This window comes from Centropristis striata, chromosome 16, assembly GCF_030273125.1.
Source record: "Centropristis striata isolate RG_2023a ecotype Rhode Island chromosome 16, C.striata_1.0, whole genome shotgun sequence".
Taxonomy (NCBI): domain Eukaryota; kingdom Metazoa; phylum Chordata; class Actinopteri; order Perciformes; family Serranidae; genus Centropristis; species Centropristis striata.
The window spans coordinates 3,836,134-3,855,071 of NC_081532.1; the positions used below are offsets into that span (position 1 = coordinate 3,836,134).

At 36.2% G+C, this 18,938-nt stretch overlaps 1 protein-coding gene across 1 annotated transcript in view; it reads left to right on the top strand.

Annotated features, from left to right (window-relative positions):
- The window catches only part of ddhd1a (DDHD domain containing 1a), a 40,598-nt gene extending 23,543 nt beyond the window's left edge, over positions 1-17,055 (top strand). The window contains exons 6-14 of the mRNA XM_059352676.1: positions 1,551-1,660; positions 3,376-3,482; positions 4,276-4,538; positions 8,316-8,391; positions 9,332-9,481; positions 10,056-10,120; positions 10,203-10,372; positions 13,874-14,071; positions 15,150-17,055. Of these exons, the coding sequence (XP_059208659.1) occupies positions 1,551-1,660; positions 3,376-3,482; positions 4,276-4,538; positions 8,316-8,391; positions 9,332-9,481; positions 10,056-10,120; positions 10,203-10,372; positions 13,874-14,071; positions 15,150-15,340 (1,330 nt within the window). The 3' untranslated portion in view covers positions 15,341-17,055. The remainder of the gene's footprint in view (positions 1-1,550; positions 1,661-3,375; positions 3,483-4,275; positions 4,539-8,315; positions 8,392-9,331; positions 9,482-10,055; positions 10,121-10,202; positions 10,373-13,873; positions 14,072-15,149) is intronic.
- The last annotated feature ends 1,883 nt before the right edge of the window (positions 17,056-18,938 follow it).

The window sequence follows — 18,938 nt, forward strand, 5'->3', positions numbered from 1 at the left end:
CAACCCGACACGTCTATCCCCTTACATGTTTTGTTTTTATTTTATTTCCTCTTACCTACATTCATTTGTGCCTTTCTGCATTGCAAAAAAGGTGTGTCTAAAAACAAGATAAAAACACTAAATCTGAGGGAAATGATCTTGCAGATAATTTCACTTGACAAGATTTCTTAAATTAAGATTGTTAAATCTAGAAATAAGCATGTTGAACACTTAAAATAAGAAATTAACTCTTAAAACAAGATAAATTATCTTAACACTTCTAAATCTAAAGTTTTTTTTATCTTGGTAAGAAACAAATCATTTGCAGTTACACTCTGTTCGGGCCAGTTCATCGCTGCTTGCACCTATTAATTTATCTATTTTGTACATTTGTCTTTTTTGGTCATTTTGTGACCAAAAGAAGATGTAAAAAGACACAAAATGACCAAAAAAGACACAAAAAAGACATAAAATGACCAAAAAAGGAAAAAATGACATAAAATCGCAAAAAAAGATATAAAAAAGACAAAAAAAAACCACCAAAAAAGACACAAAAAGACAAAAAACACACCAAAAAAAGACAAAGTAAAGATAAAAGTAAAAGTAAAAAAAAGTAAGTAAGATAAAGTTTTTTTTTATCTTGGTAAGAAACAAATAATCATCAGGTCACTCTGCTCGGGCCAGTTCATCGCTTTAATTTATCTTGTTTTAAGAGTTCATTTCTTATTTTAAGCGTTCAACATGCTTATTTCTAGATTTAATAATCTTAATTAAATAAATCTTGTCAAGGTAAATTATCTGTCCATGCAGCAAGATCATTTCCCTCAGATTTACTGTTTTTATCTGTTTTTAGACACACCTTTGTGTGTGAGCAGCTGCAGCAGTGAAAGAGGAAACGGTGTGGTTTAAGTGTATTTTTGTATATTAACCTAGTAGTCAAAGCACACTGCCCAGTTAAAACCAACCTGAGAGCTCAGGGAAACTTTATGGGTGCAGCACAGAATGCTCTCTATTGCAGCACTCTGAGCATTCATTTGCTCTGCAGACACACTAGCCTGCAGATAGTCCTGTCAAAACCTGCATTAGGTGCTCCATTCACAGAGCAGCCTCCTAAAAGCCTCTCTCAGCCTCCATTTGCCCATGTAAACACCCTACCTCAGCCTCTCTCTTTGTGTATTTAGTTTCCTGTGAGCTAATGCTGCCCCCATATAGGACTAGTAGCATCGCAGCCATTGTGTGTGTTTGCGTGTGCTGCATCAGGGAGCAGCGAAACCACCGTCATTCTTCTCCTCAGACTGTCATTAAAGTCTGAGAGAGAGCAAGTGCAAACACAGACTCCTCAGTGAGTCTGTAGCAGGGATGATGTTCCTCACCCACTCACAACTAGTCATTATAATACTCTGCCTGCCCAGACAATGTGATGAGCACATTGTTAGCACTTCTCCTGCATTTTGTATGTGAATGATTTTGCAAACCCTCCGATTTATATTTACCCAAATGCACTCTAAAGTAATGGTGTGCTGTGTTGTCCTCATACGCTGTGTGCTCTTTGTTGTGATGTGTGTGTTCAGGCTGAGGGAGGGTGTGAGGAAGATGGAGGAGAAGCACTTTTCAGAGCACAATGACGAGCATGTGGAGTTCCTGCCGGTCGAGTGGCGCTCCAAACTTGCACTGGATGGAGGTTAGTGTGTGTTTTTTTAAAACTGTGCATGCCTGTAGTGTGTGTAGTTGTTGCTGTTGTTCGGTTTCTTTGTTAAAAAAAAAAGAGAGAATACACTTAACTTTCTGTATCTTGTTTCTTGTTTTGTAAACAAAAAAAAACCTTGATTGTGAGTGGCAGAAATACTATTGTATATTGTCTGAAAGTAAGCACTGTATTATAATGCTCTCACAAAATACAAAATAAAAAATAAAAAATGTAAAAAAATACATTTAAAAAAAGGTACTGCTGAATAGGGCTGGGCGATATATCGATATAAAAGATATATCGATATATTTTTAAATGTGATATGGAATTAGACCATATCACATATGTCGATATAGTTCAAATTTGCACTGTGATCCTCCAGGCAAGCTGCAGATTTTATTTAAGATATTTTTTTGATTTAAACTTTGGGGAAAAAAAAGGTACTCCTGTTGTTACACAGTATTTATGTTCACTTAAACGGTTTCAATAATGCTACCCGTGACATGTCATATTTGACTTTGACTAAACATTTGCTCTCACTTTGTGATAATAATATCGGAATATATATCATATATCGATATTCAGCCTAAATATATCGGGATACGACTTTTGGTCCATATCGCCATATGCTATTCGCTCTACACGACTTTAGCCCTGATTTTCCACTAATCAACAGTTTTTGGAGCCTCCCAACAAAAACCCCAGATCAGAGACAAATCAGCGTTTGCTTGGCGCTCAAGCACAACGTGTAAGACACGGAGAGGTTTGCTGTTGCTTCGTAGACACATTCAAGATACCCAGCAGGCAAAATATGTGGACCTGTCGGGGAAATACGGCCAGAGTCACGGGTTGAGGGGAATCCTGGGGAGGTGGGCTTGTAAAAATGGGAACTTGACATCAGTCCATGTTGCAAATGCAAAGTTGTTGCAGCTAGAAAAAAACAAAAGGGGACAAAATAGGAAGATACAAGGAAAGTTCCGCCGATGTGTAATCATTGTTCACATGTTTTCATGACAAAATGTGGTTTAGAGACCAGACATCATGGATTCATCCTTGTGAAAGATCCTGTAGTGTGTGACAGTGTCAATCAAAGCTGAATATTATCTGTGGAGAAGAAGAATTTATGGCCGAGCTGTTATATTGGAGTACATTAGATTTTATAGGTATGGCTAATAAATTAACCACTAAGTGTATAAATTCATCGATTGGCATTGAATCTCTGTTTAACCCATTTAAGGCGGGAAAGCATTAACGCATTTCTACCATTAAAACCTGTTGGAGCGTTATTGTGTTATTCTATCATTAAAGGCTGGAAAGCGGATACGTCGTTTTGTAGTATTTGTAGTTTTTTCCACCTATTTTCGGTCTCTTGGCCAATGAAATGCATCAGAATACATGTGGGAGTGTCACAATGCAACATGGAACTTTTCCAGAACTTTGAAATCATTGTGGAAGACGACTATAGCAGAGGGAGCTCAGATATAACAGCTATAAGCTCTCAAATACTTTCAGAATTTCATTTCTATCTGCTACAGAGGCTGAAAAATCTATTATTTAGTAGGAAGCATTAACACTTCTGTTGAATTTCCATAAAAACTTCAGGTTTTAGGGGGTTATTTTAATCGCCCACAGGTTTTACAGGCATTTTTTTACAGCTGTTTTAGGCCTAAATGGGTTAATACTGTGATATCTGTGCTTTGTTTCTGTAGACACAGTCGACTCAATAACACCAGATAAAGTGAGAGGACTGAGAGATCTGCTCAACAGCAGCGCCATGGACATCATGTACTACAACAGCCCCCTTTACCGGGACGAGGTGAGAGTCAGTTCCAGAAACCAGATGTTTGACTTGTGACTCGGGCTGCACGATTATGGCCAAAATGATAATCACTATTATTTTGATCAATATTGTAATCACGATTATTCATCATCAACATTTTGAACACACAAAAAGACAAAAAAATTCCAAAAAACGCACACAAAATTACAAAAAACACATACAAACACACTGAAAACACACCAAAAACATAATAAAAATACAAAAAACACACAGAAATTTAAAAAATCACACATAAAACATGAAAAACCAACCAAAAACACACACAAAATTACAAAAAACACATATAAACACACTCAAAACATAATAAAAATACAAAAAACACACAAAAATTACAAAAAACACAGAAACACAAAGAAATTATAATAAAAAAAAAAAACAGTCAACTCAAAAGATTGCATTACAAATGCTAAATGCACAAAGCTAAATTAGAAAAATCATGTTAATACACTTCGAGGTGTTTTTTTAACCTTTGCTAAAAAAGGGTTGATGCATTAAACTGGACATGGAAACTTGTAGAAAAGCCAAAACTTTAGAGTTCAGCTGACAGCAGCAGGGCTCCATGCTGCTTCGTTATTACAATGTGACGTCACGAAGAAGTCGTGCTCCGGCGCTTTTGGTGGACTCCAGAGTGTTAAAAAGGAAATATCGCCGACGATCAGGTTAATTTAATCGTGGCGGCCAAAATCGTGATCACGATTAAAGTTCAGTTAATTGTGCGGCCCTTCTTGTGACCAACTACTTCTACTAAAAACCTCTCAACTCCCTCCAGATCACCAAGGGCCTGACGCTGGAGCTCAACAGACTCTACACACTCTTCTGCTCCCGGAACCCAGAGTTTGAGGAACGAGGAGGCAAAGTGTCCATCGTGTCTCACTCCCTCGGGTGTGTCATCACCTATGACATCATGACGGGGTGGGACCCCGTTCGCTTCTGTCAGCAGGAGCACCACGCGGTGGAGGAGGAGCTGGACCTGCGCTGGATGTCCTACGAGGAGAAACACGTTTTAGAGCAGCTACGGCTCACCAGGAACAGGTAGAGCTTGTTAATGTAAATCTACAGTGACTCCTAGTTTGGCCTCGGGGATAAAAGTGTTTTAAAGTAGCAGGTTTGTGTTTGTTTAGCAGCAGAATACTCGATAAACTAGTTGGATGTTTGCATTGGATTTAGTTCTGACATATTCCTAGTTTACCTTCACCTCTTAGTATGAACAAACAATGCAAGCTGTTGATAGGGCTGGGCGACATGCACAAAAGTCATATCACAATATATCAATTATATCATATCGTATATTTAGGCTGAATTTACATTTACATATATATACAGTACAGGCCAAAAGTTTGGACACACCTCATTCAATGCGTTTCCTTTATTTTCATGACTATTTACATTGTAGATTCATCAAAACTATTAATGAACACATGTGGAATTATGCACTTAACAAAAAAGTGTGAAATAACTGAAAACATGTCTTATATTCTAGTAAGCAAAGGGTGGTTACTTTGAGGAATCTAAAATACAAGACATGTTTTCAGTTATTTCACACTTTTTTGTTAAGTACATAATTCCACATGTGTTCATTCATAGTTTTGATGCCTTCAGTGAGAATCTACAATGTAAATAGTCATGAAAATAAAGAAAACGCATTGAATGAGAAGGTGTGTCCAAACTTTTGGCCTGTACTGTATATCCTGATAATTTTATCGCAAAATGAGAGCAAATGTTCAGTCAAAGCCAAATATGACATGTCACAAATAGTTTTGTGGAAACCGTTTATTTCAGTGTTTCCCAACCTTTTTTGAGCCACGGCACATATTTTATGTTAGGTCACACGACATACCACCAAACAAAAATGTCTAAAAGAGAGGAAAAATACCCTAAATATGTTTAGAACTGCAAATGCACTGTCATCTGTCACAATTCACCTATGGCTAAGCCCCGCCCCCTCCACTCACTCGGACAAACTGTCAACAATCGGTGACGGGCGCTATGGCAGCTGTGACAGTTGGAGAAATTTCACAGGAGGCAATTAATCATTTTTGGAGACGGAAAGATGAAATATCATCTCGAAGTCACCAAAAGGGCCTTCATTAACAGGTTAGAGATCGCTGAGTGAACGCCTCCTGCAGCAGCAGCACATACACACTGTACTGCTACAGAGCTAACTGTAGCTAACTGCCGCTTGTGTGCCGCGGAACAGCGGTTGGGAATCACTGCCATAGGGAACCGGGTTACTGCTCCCATATTATTGGGCTATACCTTGTGTCAGAGTTGCATGTACCCCATGCACACCGTTTGACCATTTCAAACTTAAAATCTCAAGAAAAATACATAAAAACGACTGAAAACAGACTAACTCCAATGCATTTCAATGGATGTGGAAGCAGAGAATGTCCGAGTGTATTGAATTAGCTATGCGCACTGTGATTGGCTCATCGCGTTTGGGGGTGTGGCTTAGCCATAGGTGAATTCCAATCCTCCTCCTTTATCTGGCCTTGGGACGGGCACAAGTGACCCAAAACAGACACTCTGACTGTAAGCCAGCCAGTGGCGACTTCGTGCATGGGCGATTAATTAGCAGACTGGACGCTGAGGGGTTAACATCTCTTCTCTGACTGCAGCTGGGAGAGACCGCTGCGGGAGGACTGTGCGGCTTGTGAGTGCTTTGGGACGGGTTAGGGGCCCAAGGCAGCACCCACGGCTCGATAAGAAGAGTCTCCAAAAGTCTCGCCAGAAAAATTCACTAGATTTGTTGCTAGTCGCTTTTTTTGAAAAAGAGGGGTCTGAAAAGTCGCTAAGTTGGCAACACTGTTTCAGCTGTGGGACATGTCGCACTGATACACTGCTCTCTGTTGGAAGAGCATTTAATTGTTCTGCCTGTCACTACATGCTGCTCACTTAGAGAACCAATCAGGTGAAAATTGGATAATTACTTTCACAGCACACCTAATGATTTCTCACGCCACACCTGTGTACCACGGAACAGCGGTTGGGAATACTGTAAAAAACCGGGAATACAGTATCAAACCTAGCATTTATTTATAATACAGTGAGCTCACCACAGCTCTATTTTCTCTATTGGGGCAGATAAACTCACTATTATTACGGCTGTTATTGTGATTTTCTAATTATCATTATCTCTTTTTTTCCGGATATTCAAGTTGCCTATTAATGTAGGTATAAGTATGTCTTTATAGGAGTATTATAATGGAGAGTGTAAATGCTTTTGCAAGGATGTGATTTCTCCTCTCTCTTTCTTTTCTTTTCTTTTTTAAACAATTTTCTTGATGATATGTTTACAAAATATAGAGCAACATGTATGAGCTGTTTGTTTTTTTCTTCAAGTATAAAGTTTAATAACAGAAAAAGTGGAAATAACACATTATATAGATCCATTACACACAGAATGAAACATTAGGAATACCTTTTAAAAAAAAATCAAATCTCCGTAAAGTGCACATAAAAATAAATAAATAAAATATCTTAAATAAAAATAGTCTATGAATATGTATATGATAAACCCTAGTAAGATAAATTGAACTATATTGATATATGTGATATGGTCTAATTCCATATCACACTTAAAAATATATCGATATATCTTTTATATGTATATATCGCCCAGCCCTAGCTGTTGATACCTTTCAAACCACTCTCTCATCAAAATTCAGTATCAAACCGAGCGTTTATTTATAATACAGTGAGCTCACCGCAGCTCTATTTTCAGGTAGCAAGTTCTGTTCCTGTTTGTTCTTGTGAGGCTGCAGATATTTTGACGCCTCGTGATCAAATGTCTTTTAATATATGTCCTCTGCACCACCCATTACCCTGTGTGTGCAATGTCATTGAGTGTGCACGCCGTTACCTCAGTGGAATAAGGAACCACTGGGGGAAAGGCTGTTGATCTGAGCGCTGCTCATATTGTTCTATAGCTGATGAGACTATCAGTATATACAGATGCATCTCAATGAATTAGAACATCAGAGAAAAGTTTATTTATGTCTGTAATTCAATTCAAAAAGTGGAAATAATCATTTACTAGTATTATTATTTAAGTTTGATGTTGCTGTTGTCATCGGTGTTGTTATCACCTCATAATAAGGTACAGATGGGGCAGATAAACTCACTATTATTACGGCTTTTATTGTGATTTTCTAATTATCATTATCATTTTTTTCCGGATATTCAGGTTGCCTATTAATGTAGGTATAAGTATCTCATTATAGGAGTATTATAATAGAGAGTGAAAATGATTTTGCAAGGATGTGATTTCTTCTCTCTCTTTCTTTATTTTTATTTTTTAAACAATTTTCTTTCTTTTAATGTTTTGATGAAAAAACTTGATATGTTAACAAAATGAAGAGCAACATTTTTTCTTCAAATAAAAAGTTTAATGACAAAAAAGTGTAAATAACACATTATACAAGATCCATTACATACAGAATAAAACATTTCATGTCTTAATTTATTTAACTTCTTCTAACTATAATGATTATGGCTTACATTTAATGAAGACCTTAAATTCTGTGTCTCAAAAAAATTTCAATATTGCAAAAGACTGTAAAATGTCTATAGTCAAGTATGTCTATCTATATGACTCAATACTTGGTTGGGGCTGTTTGACTTGAACTACTGGAAATGGACTTTTCTATAATATTCTAATGTATTGAGATGCAGCTGTATGTCTGGATAGCTTGGTTCTATAACAATGCATACGTGGATATTCAGAAAGGAATGTAGTGGGACTGGTTTTTCAGGCCTTGCTTTCTTTTTTTAGTGTGTTAACAGTGTGTCAAATTCTCCTTCTAACAGGTTACATGAGCTGGAAAATCAGCTTCTAACACTGGAGGCCTCCAAACCTCCAGCACGGCCAGCCCTCAAATTCAAGGTAACATACTCAATTACTTGAACATAAGTGTACCATTCAAATATGACATTGCTCTAAATAGATAAATGATATAAGATAAGATATGACTTTATATATCCTGCAGTGGGGAGATTTAGTTGTCGCAGAAGCTCAAGAAACAGACACATACAGTCATGGAAAATGTTATTAGACCACCCTTGTTTTCTTCAGTCTCTTGTTCATTTTATTGCCTGGTACAATTAAAGGTACATTTGTTTGGACGATTATAATGATAACAATAAAAATAGCTCATAAGAGTTCAATTTAAGAGTTGATATCTAGACATTTAACATGGTTTTCTTGATTATGATGTTGGTTATTATCAAGAAAACCATAGGTACTTTCATTGCATGCATCCCAGGTATCCGCATAGAAACACATTTCAGCCTGGCTAAAAGAACCTCTGTCGCTTCAGCAGAATTTGTCTGGTGTATTAATTACTTCCTAGGCAGTGCACAAAATGAAGAATAAATCTTTTTTTTTTACTTGCATCTAAGCCGAAAGAAAGACCAGACAAATTCTGCTGAAGCAACAGAGCTGAAACTCTTATCAGCTATTTTTGTTGTTATCATTATATTTGTCCAAACAAATGTACCTTTAGTTGTACCAGATATTACAAATGAACAAGAAATTGAAGAAAAAAAGTGGTCTAATAATTTTTGCCATGTCTTAAAGGGATGGTTCAGATTTCTTAAAGTGTGGTTGTATGTGGTAATTATCCATAATCAGTGTATTACTACAATAGATGGAGGTAATATAAGCAGGCAGGAGAGGTACCATTGAGTATATTTTATTTTCATGTGTCTATTATTATGATTATGAAATTCTTACTGTTTAAAGTATCGAACAAATGCCATATATGTCAGTATCAAAGACTCCGTTCAGAGTATCTATATCATCTTTGCACCTTTCTGTTTGTCAGGTGGAGAACTTCTTCTGCATGGGTTCTCCTCTGGCCGTGTTCTTGGCTCTGAGAGGGATCCGCCCTGGAACCAGCTGCCACCAGGACCACATCCTGCCCACCTCCATCTGCAGCCGGCTCTTCAACGTTTTCCACCCCACAGACCCCGTGGTCAGTCTTGTCTGGTTGCCCCAGCCTAATAATCTAATAATCTCACTCAGGCTTATGAATGAATGCTTTATTTCGGTTACAAAAAAATTTAATAAAATCATGTTTTTACAAAAGAATCCATCAGACAACAACCGAAAAACGAATAGGCTGAAGCCCCACTAAAGGCTTATTTTTGCCTCTGCTGTACCATCTTACATTAACTGAATAATTCACATTGTGAATGAAATACAAAACACATTATACCTTAAACTGAAAAATCAAATTCAATCAAATTTCATTGTAACCCTTGATCATTTTACTTCTTCTTCTTAGTCTTCTTGAAAACTAACATAGAATTACACATCTTTATTTCATCATTTAGTCCATTCCATCATTTTATTTTTTATTTGCCCACACACATATTTATGATGTGATTTCTAAGTAGGAATTTGCAGTTTTTACTGCATTTGCCATTTTCCACTGTACTCTGCTAATACCACACCTTTTGTAAATTAAAAACGTACATTGTACGCATTTGGCAACTTGAAACTTGTTGTGCAACTGTAAGCTAACTGAAGGTATTTTGTCTGTTCAGGCCTACAGACTGGAGCCCCTCCTCCTCAAACATTACAGCAATATTGCACCTGTTCAAATACACTGGTAAGAATTTGAGTCTCTGTACACATACAACCTGTTTCCAGACAAGTCTGTTCTGAATGTTTGGGTTTGTTTTCTCTACCAGGTGTAGCGTGAACCCCACCCCCTACGATGAGATCCGGCCCACCTTCCTGACCCCGGTCAAAGACCCGACGTCTGACACGGAGAGCATCCCCAGCCCCAGCACCTCCCCCGTCCTCCCCCGCAGACACTACGGAGAGTCCATCACCAACCTGGGCAAGGCCAGCATCCTGGGTACGTTCATGTTTTTACCTGAAATTTAACATTTTCTGCCCTGGGAGCAGAAGCTTATCATCCTGAGAATCACAGCAAATTGACCTGTTTTTCAGGTGCAACTTCAGCTACAGTTAAAGCACATTGTTAATATTTAAAGCAACAATAAACAGTGTTCCCACGCAACCTGGAAAATCTGGGAAATGATTGGCCAATTTTCCAGTCATGGAAAACATATGGAAAATGAAAAAAAAAGGTCAAATGTCCTGGAAATTATTAAGTTATCCTGGAAAATTATTTATCATCCCCTACTGCCTTGTGAGCATTTTTTTATTTCCACTGTTGTTTAAAGCATAAATGAATGTGATTTCACATTACAGCTATCAATCAGTCAATTTGACTTTATTCAAGAGTCAAGAGAGTCTTTATTGTCATTATGCTGGATAACGACATATACATGTACATGTTAATACATAAAAAGTATTGCATATTAAGGCAGACATTAAATAAAAATAAAAAATAGAACAAAATTATTTACACAGGTATGGATATAGGGTGGCCGGTGTGTGATTTTTTAACTTTTAAACAAATGAAATGCAATTCAAAAGGCTCGACAGGTTGGTTAAACAACAAAAAATGGGCAGTAATAGAAAGTTTCAAATGTTTGTGTTCTCTTATTACAGGAGTGAGTGACAATGTCAGGAAGACGGACTAGAAATAATTAATGCAAGTTACAACTGTACAAAATAACACTTCCAAAGGATGAGCGCTACAGGGGAATGTATTAGTGTATTACATGATAACTTGTCTCTGTAGCGGCTGGAAATGTCCTGGAAAAATCCTGGAGAATAATTTCAGCTTACTATCCTGAGAATCATAGCTGACTTGTTTTTAAGGTGCAGCTTCAGCTACAGTTAAAACACATTGTTAATATTTAAAGCAACAATAAATGCAACAATGAGAAATATGCATAAACCTAAAGGTTCACAACTTGGCTGGCTTTTTTTTTTTGCTCTTTTGTGGTGGTATTTATGATTATTACTGTACTTAAGGTATTAGGATTGCCATTTATATTAAACAACATTAGAATGAACTAGGACTGCAACTAACGATTATTTTCGTTATCGATTAATCTGTCAATTATTTAAACGATTAATCGATTAGTTGTTTGGTCAATAAAATGTATAAAAATATCAATGAGTGTTTCCCAAACCACAAGATGACGTCCTCAAATCTCTTGTTTTGTCCACAAACCAAAGAAATATTCAGTTTATTGTCATAAAGGAACAAAGAAACCAGAAATTTTCACATTGAAGAAGCTGAAATCAGAGAATTTGGACTTAATGTCTTTAAAAAAAACTGCTCAAACCAATTATTGGATTATCAAAATAGTTGACGATTAATTTAATAATTGATTATTGTTGGATTAATCGAATAATTGTTGCAGCTCTAGAATGAACATAACATAAACTCTGCATGCAGCTTAACTTCACTATAGCTGCGAGGGATTTGACATGCAAACTTCCCTCCCTGTGACCTGTCTGCTGAGAACAGCCTGAACTGACATTTGACAATGTTTTATTGTACAAACAAACAATTACACAATTTGTGTTTTCCCCGGAGTCCTGTTTCCTGGGATAAAACCCTGATACCACCATTATTTTTCAAATTCTGGTCCAAACTTATTAGCTCTGTGGCATTCATGACCAGAACATTTCAAAACTGCCTCATGGTAAATAATACTGCACCTGAAAGTATTTAGCTTGTGATCAATATGATGCTTCCTTTAACCCTTTATCGGGCAAAGAACTGTATTTGGTAACTTAATATTTCGAGAAAAAAGTTGCAAATTTACTAGATTAAAGTGGCAAATCTACAAGAAAAAAAGTTGCAGATTTAAGAGATTTAAAGTGGCAAATCTGCATGGAAAAAGTTGCAGATTTAAGAGAAAAAGGTGGGGAAAAAGCTACTTTTTTCTCGCAGATTCACCACTTTAAATCTCATAAATCTGCACATTTTCTCCTAGATTTGCCACTTTAATCTTGTAAACTTTTTCTGAAAATATTATCCTCCGTCCCCCGGGTCTGTATGTTTCTTTTTTTTTTACACATTCCTTCTGTATGTAATATCCTCCAATATTCTCTAGGGTTGAAATTTGGAATTTGCAAGTATTTCAAGGAGTGCCCTATTAGCAGCTAATTACAGACAGAATGATGCCATAAAGCTAAAAACAATTCTTAAAAGAAAAGTCAATAAGAGACAGAGCAGGACCAATCACAAGACATGACTCAGATACACAGGAAATAAAAGGTAAAAGGAGTAAAAAAAAGTAAACAGTGAAGAAAAAAGAAGTAAAAAGGAGTGGTGAGATAGAAAACACTACTAAAAGCAAGTATATAACTGCTTAAAACTGTTACTACAACATTGAAAAGTGTCCTCCTGGATAAGAAAGGAGTATAATTTTGAGCTTTAATTAAAATAATGAGCTTTGACAGCAGCAGAAAGCTCAGAGGAGGAGCTGAGCTAATTAAATGTCACTCTGGAGAGTCCTGACTCCATAGGTAAAGTCTGTTCTCTACCAGGAGATTCAATGTTTGCAGTAATGTGTGTAACGCTCACTTACTATGTCAACAGTGCCACCATGTGGAGAGATGCAGCATCAGCATGTACACTTAATGCTTTGATCAGAGTTGCTGTCATATTGGTGGCACAAAATCTCCTGAAACTAAATCACTCAAAATCTGAAGTCATAATGCTTAATCCTCCCGTCTTAACCTCACTTGGTCCATATCAGGGTTATTATAGTAAACGAAAACTAACAAAATGACGAAAACTAGAATTGAAAAAACATTTTCGTGAACTGAAATAAAAATAAAACCACAGTTTAAAAAAATAAAGAACTGAAACTGTATTTTGTGGTCACAAAACTAACTAAAACGAACTAAAATTTTAGTGAAAATGTCCTTCGTTTTCGTCTTTGTCAACTTTTTTCATCCATAAATCTTGGTTTTATGACTTAATAAACTTATTGGGGCTGAGATGGATCAGACAAAGGAAATAAAGGAAACATTTATTGTGACTTTTTTTAATCTGGCACCCAACAAATGCCCCATTACAAAAAAACTAAAACTAATAAAAACTTAACTAAAACTAAGCATTTTCCAAAAAATAACAACTAATTAAAACTAGCAAACTCACTCAAAAAATGAATTAAAACTAACTGAATTTGGAGAAAGAAAAAAAAAATTACAACGAAATTAAAATTTAATGAAAAATCCAAAACTATTATAACCTTGCCAATAATGCACCAATTGAATATTTGTCAATAACATTCAGTTCTGGGGGGATATAACCTCAGTAAATTATTTTGAAATCAAATGGTATAGTCGGTTAAAAACACTTTTTAAGGGTACTATATAAATAAAGGTATTATTATTATTATTCTCTTTTTTGTCTTTTTCTGAGCCCCATCTAACCTAGTGTATCTCTTTCTGTTTCTCTTTTCCCCGACATTAAATGTAGGTGCTGCGAGCATCGGGAAGGGCATCGGAGGGATCCTCTTCTCCCGGTTCTCCCGCTCCAACAGCCAGCCCTCGGTGTCTCTGGGCCTGGAGGGAGGAGCCAACAGCGAGGAGGAGGAGCAGAAGAGGACGGAGAGCCAGTCAGCATACGGCCTCTCCAGCATGATCCGCCCCACCTCCCCCATCACTGACACCTCACGTGAGTTCACCTCTACAACACCTAAACATCTCATATCACAAATCAGCTCTAACTAGGGTTGTCACCATACTAAAATGTTCAACTCCATACCAATACTCAGGAACATATTCAAGTCAAGTCAAAGTTTATTTATAGAGCACATTTAAAAACAACCTCAGTTGACCAAAGTGCTGTACAGTTATTAAAATAGAATAAAATCATACACAAATAGGTATAAATACAAACAATGAAAACAATAAAGTACTAAAAACAGTAAAACAATAAAATAGTAATAAAAACTCAATTCAAAACAGAGTTAGAGAAAATAAATAAATAAATAAAATAAAAGGGTAAAAAAGTAAAAAGAAAGCCAAGGATTCGATACTCGATACCATTTTCGATACCACCAGTATAAAAACAAAGACCCCAAAATTTAACATAAATATTTTTATTAACAAGAAAAATGCAACATGTTAATTTTAACAGAACCACAGGTTAAATATTTATAATAAAAAACAGTCGTGCAAAAAGAAACTGCAACTATGATAACAAGCTTCAGATAAAAAAATCAACAACCATAAGGCCAAAATCTGGATTTGGTATACAAACGGGACACATTTTAAAAAAAATATATAATATTCAACATTACAGAAGCAACTTTGTGCAAGAATAGATGGAAAAAATGAAGACATTTTGAAAATGAGTATCGTATCTAGATAAAACGTTTTAGTATCGATACTTTTTTTGAGTATGGATACTTTTGCCAACCACTAAAGGCTTATTTTTGTCTCTCCTGTACCATCTTACATTAACTTAATAATTCACATTGTGAATGAAATACAAAACACATGATACCTTAAACTGAAAAATCTAATTCAATCAAATTTCATTGTAACCCTTGATCATTTTAGACTTTAAAGTCTTCTTGAAAATCCAGATAAAACGTTTTAGTATCGATACTTTTTTTGAGTATGGATACTTTTGACAACCCTCTACGCTCTACATTACATTACATTACATTACATGTCATTTAGCAGACGCTTTTGTCCAAAGCGACTTACAATAAGTAAGCTCTAACGTGTTTGTTTGTGTGTTCCAGTGGAGCTGGAGCGGCGCATCGACTTTGAGCTGCGGGAGGGTCTGGTGGAGAGCCGCTACTGGTCGGCTGTGACCTCACACACTGGTTACTGGTGCTCACATGACATCGCTCTCTTCCTGTTGACCTTCATATACAAACAGAAGACGTCGCCCTCCGACCCAGAAGAAGAAGACGCTCCGGATCCAGACTGAGGCGCCACCTTCACTACAACACAAACACTCTAATGGTGTCTCAGCACCCCGACCGGGTGCTGCACCATCTTGACAAGGCACGAAAATAAACCTCAATCATTTATTTTTCATGCTCACAATCTGCTGAAATACACACAACAAAAAAAGAAAAAATCCCTCTAACTCCCTGTGATCCAGCTCTTTGAACACAACACGGGAACCATTGCTGACAAACTGACTTCATTCCAAGATGTGCATTTTTGTCTCTTTTTGTGTAGTTTGTACACAATCGCGCACCCTAAGGGTGACAATGTTGGACTAGGAACCCCTAAGGAGGTGAACTCTTTGCCAGTATGACCACAGGCTGCAAATAAACACGCAGTCTCATGAGTTGGATGCAGATTATGTGGCACGGAGAGGAAAACTTCAACCTTTAACGGCTGCAGCCTGTTGATAAAGTGTCCATACGTTTTCTGTTCATCCATGTTTAGATCCATTATTCTCCCTCCTGCAGACTCATTCTGGAGCCTTGTGACACACTTGCCTGACCCTCGGTCACTGAGGCTTCAACTTGTTGTTGTTGTTTTTTTCTTACATGAAGAAGAGAGTGATAGTTTGCAAAATATGTCGTTTTATCTTTAAAATTTAGCTTCTTCATCTCAAAAAAACGTAATGCTAACAAGCGATGCCTTTCAAAATTAGCCAAATAATACTACTCGTGCAGAATATTTCTGTTTTTTTAGTTTTTCCGAACAACAAATGTAGGGCATTATCCCTTTAATAATGTGTCGTCGGTGAGAAGAAAGACATATTTTTAGTTTATTTTTCTTCCTCTGTGTTCTTTTTATTTTATTACTTTGCCTCTTTTTAACATTCTTTGATCTTTTAAAAATAGAAATGCACCAAATAAAACATGAACAAAGCGCCACTTTTATACACACTTAACTAAAAGAGCATTTCTTTGTGCGTTTTTTTGTTTTCTGCAACTAAACAGGAACATTTTTTGTTAATGTACCAGGCACAAAATGTCTCTAACTAACACTGAACAGCCTTCAGGCTTTAGTCTTTAGTTCCCATGTGACGTTTTTACAACCACACCAGGATTGTATCATGACATGAACAGCTACGCTCTTAAAAAAAAAAGCTCCGGACATGTCTGAATATTTTTCTTACATCCAGTTTTTAAAAAAAAATCTCTTGATGATGTCATTTACAAAACAAGAGGTCTCACCCAAAACCGTCATCCAAACTTCTGCTTCTATATTAGAGATGAATTGATAAGAGAATTTTCTGTGCTATATCTTTATATTGATATCGAGATGAAATCAGTGGTACTAGATGTATTTTTTTCTTAAAAAGAAATATTTTTCCTAGTCATTTTCAGGCTCTCGTGGATTTAAACCCGGGTCTCATCTTTTGGGGGAAATGGGATTCAAACTTGCGGCCAAATAACATTTATGTGTCTCGCTTACTAGCCGCCTGACATTATTAATTCTAAGGTGTACCTCCGTTTAAAAAAGTAATTGGCCTAGGGTTAAAAATAGCTTCTTTATTATTTTGTGATACATTGCACGCAAAAGTTAATTGTAACTCTTTTGCCTTTTCTTGTGACCAATTCACACTTTTCTTTCTTTTGAGCAACGCTCGTCTTTTTATTCGTGTGAAAGAAGGTTTTTTCAGTCTTAAAAAACGGTGCATTTTCCAGCCATCAGAAGTGTGTCACTGCTAAATTGACACTTGAATCCAAAAAGAAGAATATATATATATGTATATGTGTAATGAGCAAATTATGATTTTCTAAAACTGACTTGTGCTGCTTATCATGACCCTTGCCTTAGGTTTGTCAGAGCAGTTCTAAAAAATAATTTCCTCCTGTACACTGTAAAAAAAAAAAGGTGTGTCTAAAAACAAGATAAAAACACTAAATCTGAGGGAAATGATCTTGCTGCATGGACAGATGATTTACCTTTATTTTTATTTCTTAAATTTAGATTGTTAAATCTAGAAATAAACATGTTGAACGCTTAAAATAAGAAATTAACTCTTAAAACTAGATAAATTATCTAATACTTTAAAAAATATATATATATATTTTGGTAAGAAACAAATAATTTGCAGTGCATTCTTTCTGTTTTTCTAAGTAATTTTTTTCTGGGGGGTTTTTTTGACAATTTTTTTTCTGACTATTTTTTCTTTTTTTCTGACTATTTTTTCTGGTTTTCTGACTAATTTTATTTCAGTTTTTCTGACATTATTTTACTGTTTTTCTGACTATTTTTTCTGTTTTTCTGACATTTTTTTCAGTTTTTCTGATTAATTTTTTTCTGTTTTTCTGACTAATTTTTTCTGTTTTGTATTAAATCTAGAAATAAGCATGTTGTACGCTTAAAATAAGAAATTAACTCTTAAAACAAGATACATTATCTAACACTTCTAAATCTAAAGTTTTTTTTATCTTGTTAAGAAACACATAATCATCAGATCACTCTGCTCGGGCCAGTTCATCACTGCTTGCAGCTTTAATTTATCTTATTTTAAGAGTTAATTTCTTATTTTAAGCGTTCAACATGCTTATTTCTAGATTTAATAATCTTAATTCAAGAAATCTTGTCAAGGTAAATTATCTGTCCATGCAGCAAGATCATTTCCCTCAGATTTACTGTTTTTATCTTGTTGTTAGACACCGTATTTTTTGCAGTCTGATGATGGATCGTACATCTGTCCAATCCATCATTTTAAAATCATTCCCGGTAATGATTATGCAGAAGTTAGAAAACACTTTGCATGGTGATATATAAATAGTAAATGGATGCTGGAAGACATTGCAGTGAGTGCCAACACACATCTAAGAAACTGCTTTGTGTTCTTTTATTGAGTAGAAACCACTCGTGACTGTTTATGGACTCCTAACGAGACATTTGCAGCGGATGAAGAAATGGAAACGACCCTCTGATTTATAACGAGTCACGTGACAGACTTGATTTAACGTCGGTGTCAAACTTTCTTTGTGTCCTACTTGTCATAATAATGTCGTTTATCAAAGAGCTTGTTCTTAATTTGCTGTTGTGCAAGCTGCTGCTTTACTGTTCCACACAATCAAAGGGCTGTTGTTGACTGCGCCACCACTGAATGGAATCCATTTGTTGGGTTTTTAAAAATGTCTGTTATTTATGCAAAGGCCTGCTGACTGAAACCAGGCTGCCTGTCAGATGAGCAGATAGGTGACCGGGACGTAGAATGCAAGCGAGAAAGGACGAATAAGGGAGAGTGGCAAGAAAAAAAGCATTTCTATATTTGATCTGGTGGATTTTTGCCCATTCATCAGCTACGAATTGCACAGAAATAATGTAGAAAACAGCCCATTGTTGTTGTTTATTTTTGCTGAGCATGTGACGCAGCAGTGCAGAAATCTATTTTGACATGGACAGTAGGCATGCGTTATAACTTGGACACTTTAATGCAAAATACAAGGACAATTCCACTGTTGCCTCTGTATCTTTAGGTCACACTCGGTGGGTTCAGATGTTGTAAAAAGTGTGAACAGACCACAACGTTCCTGCTAGTGTTTGTAATTTGGATATGTGTTTCTAAAAAAAATATATATGTGAACTTTGCACAT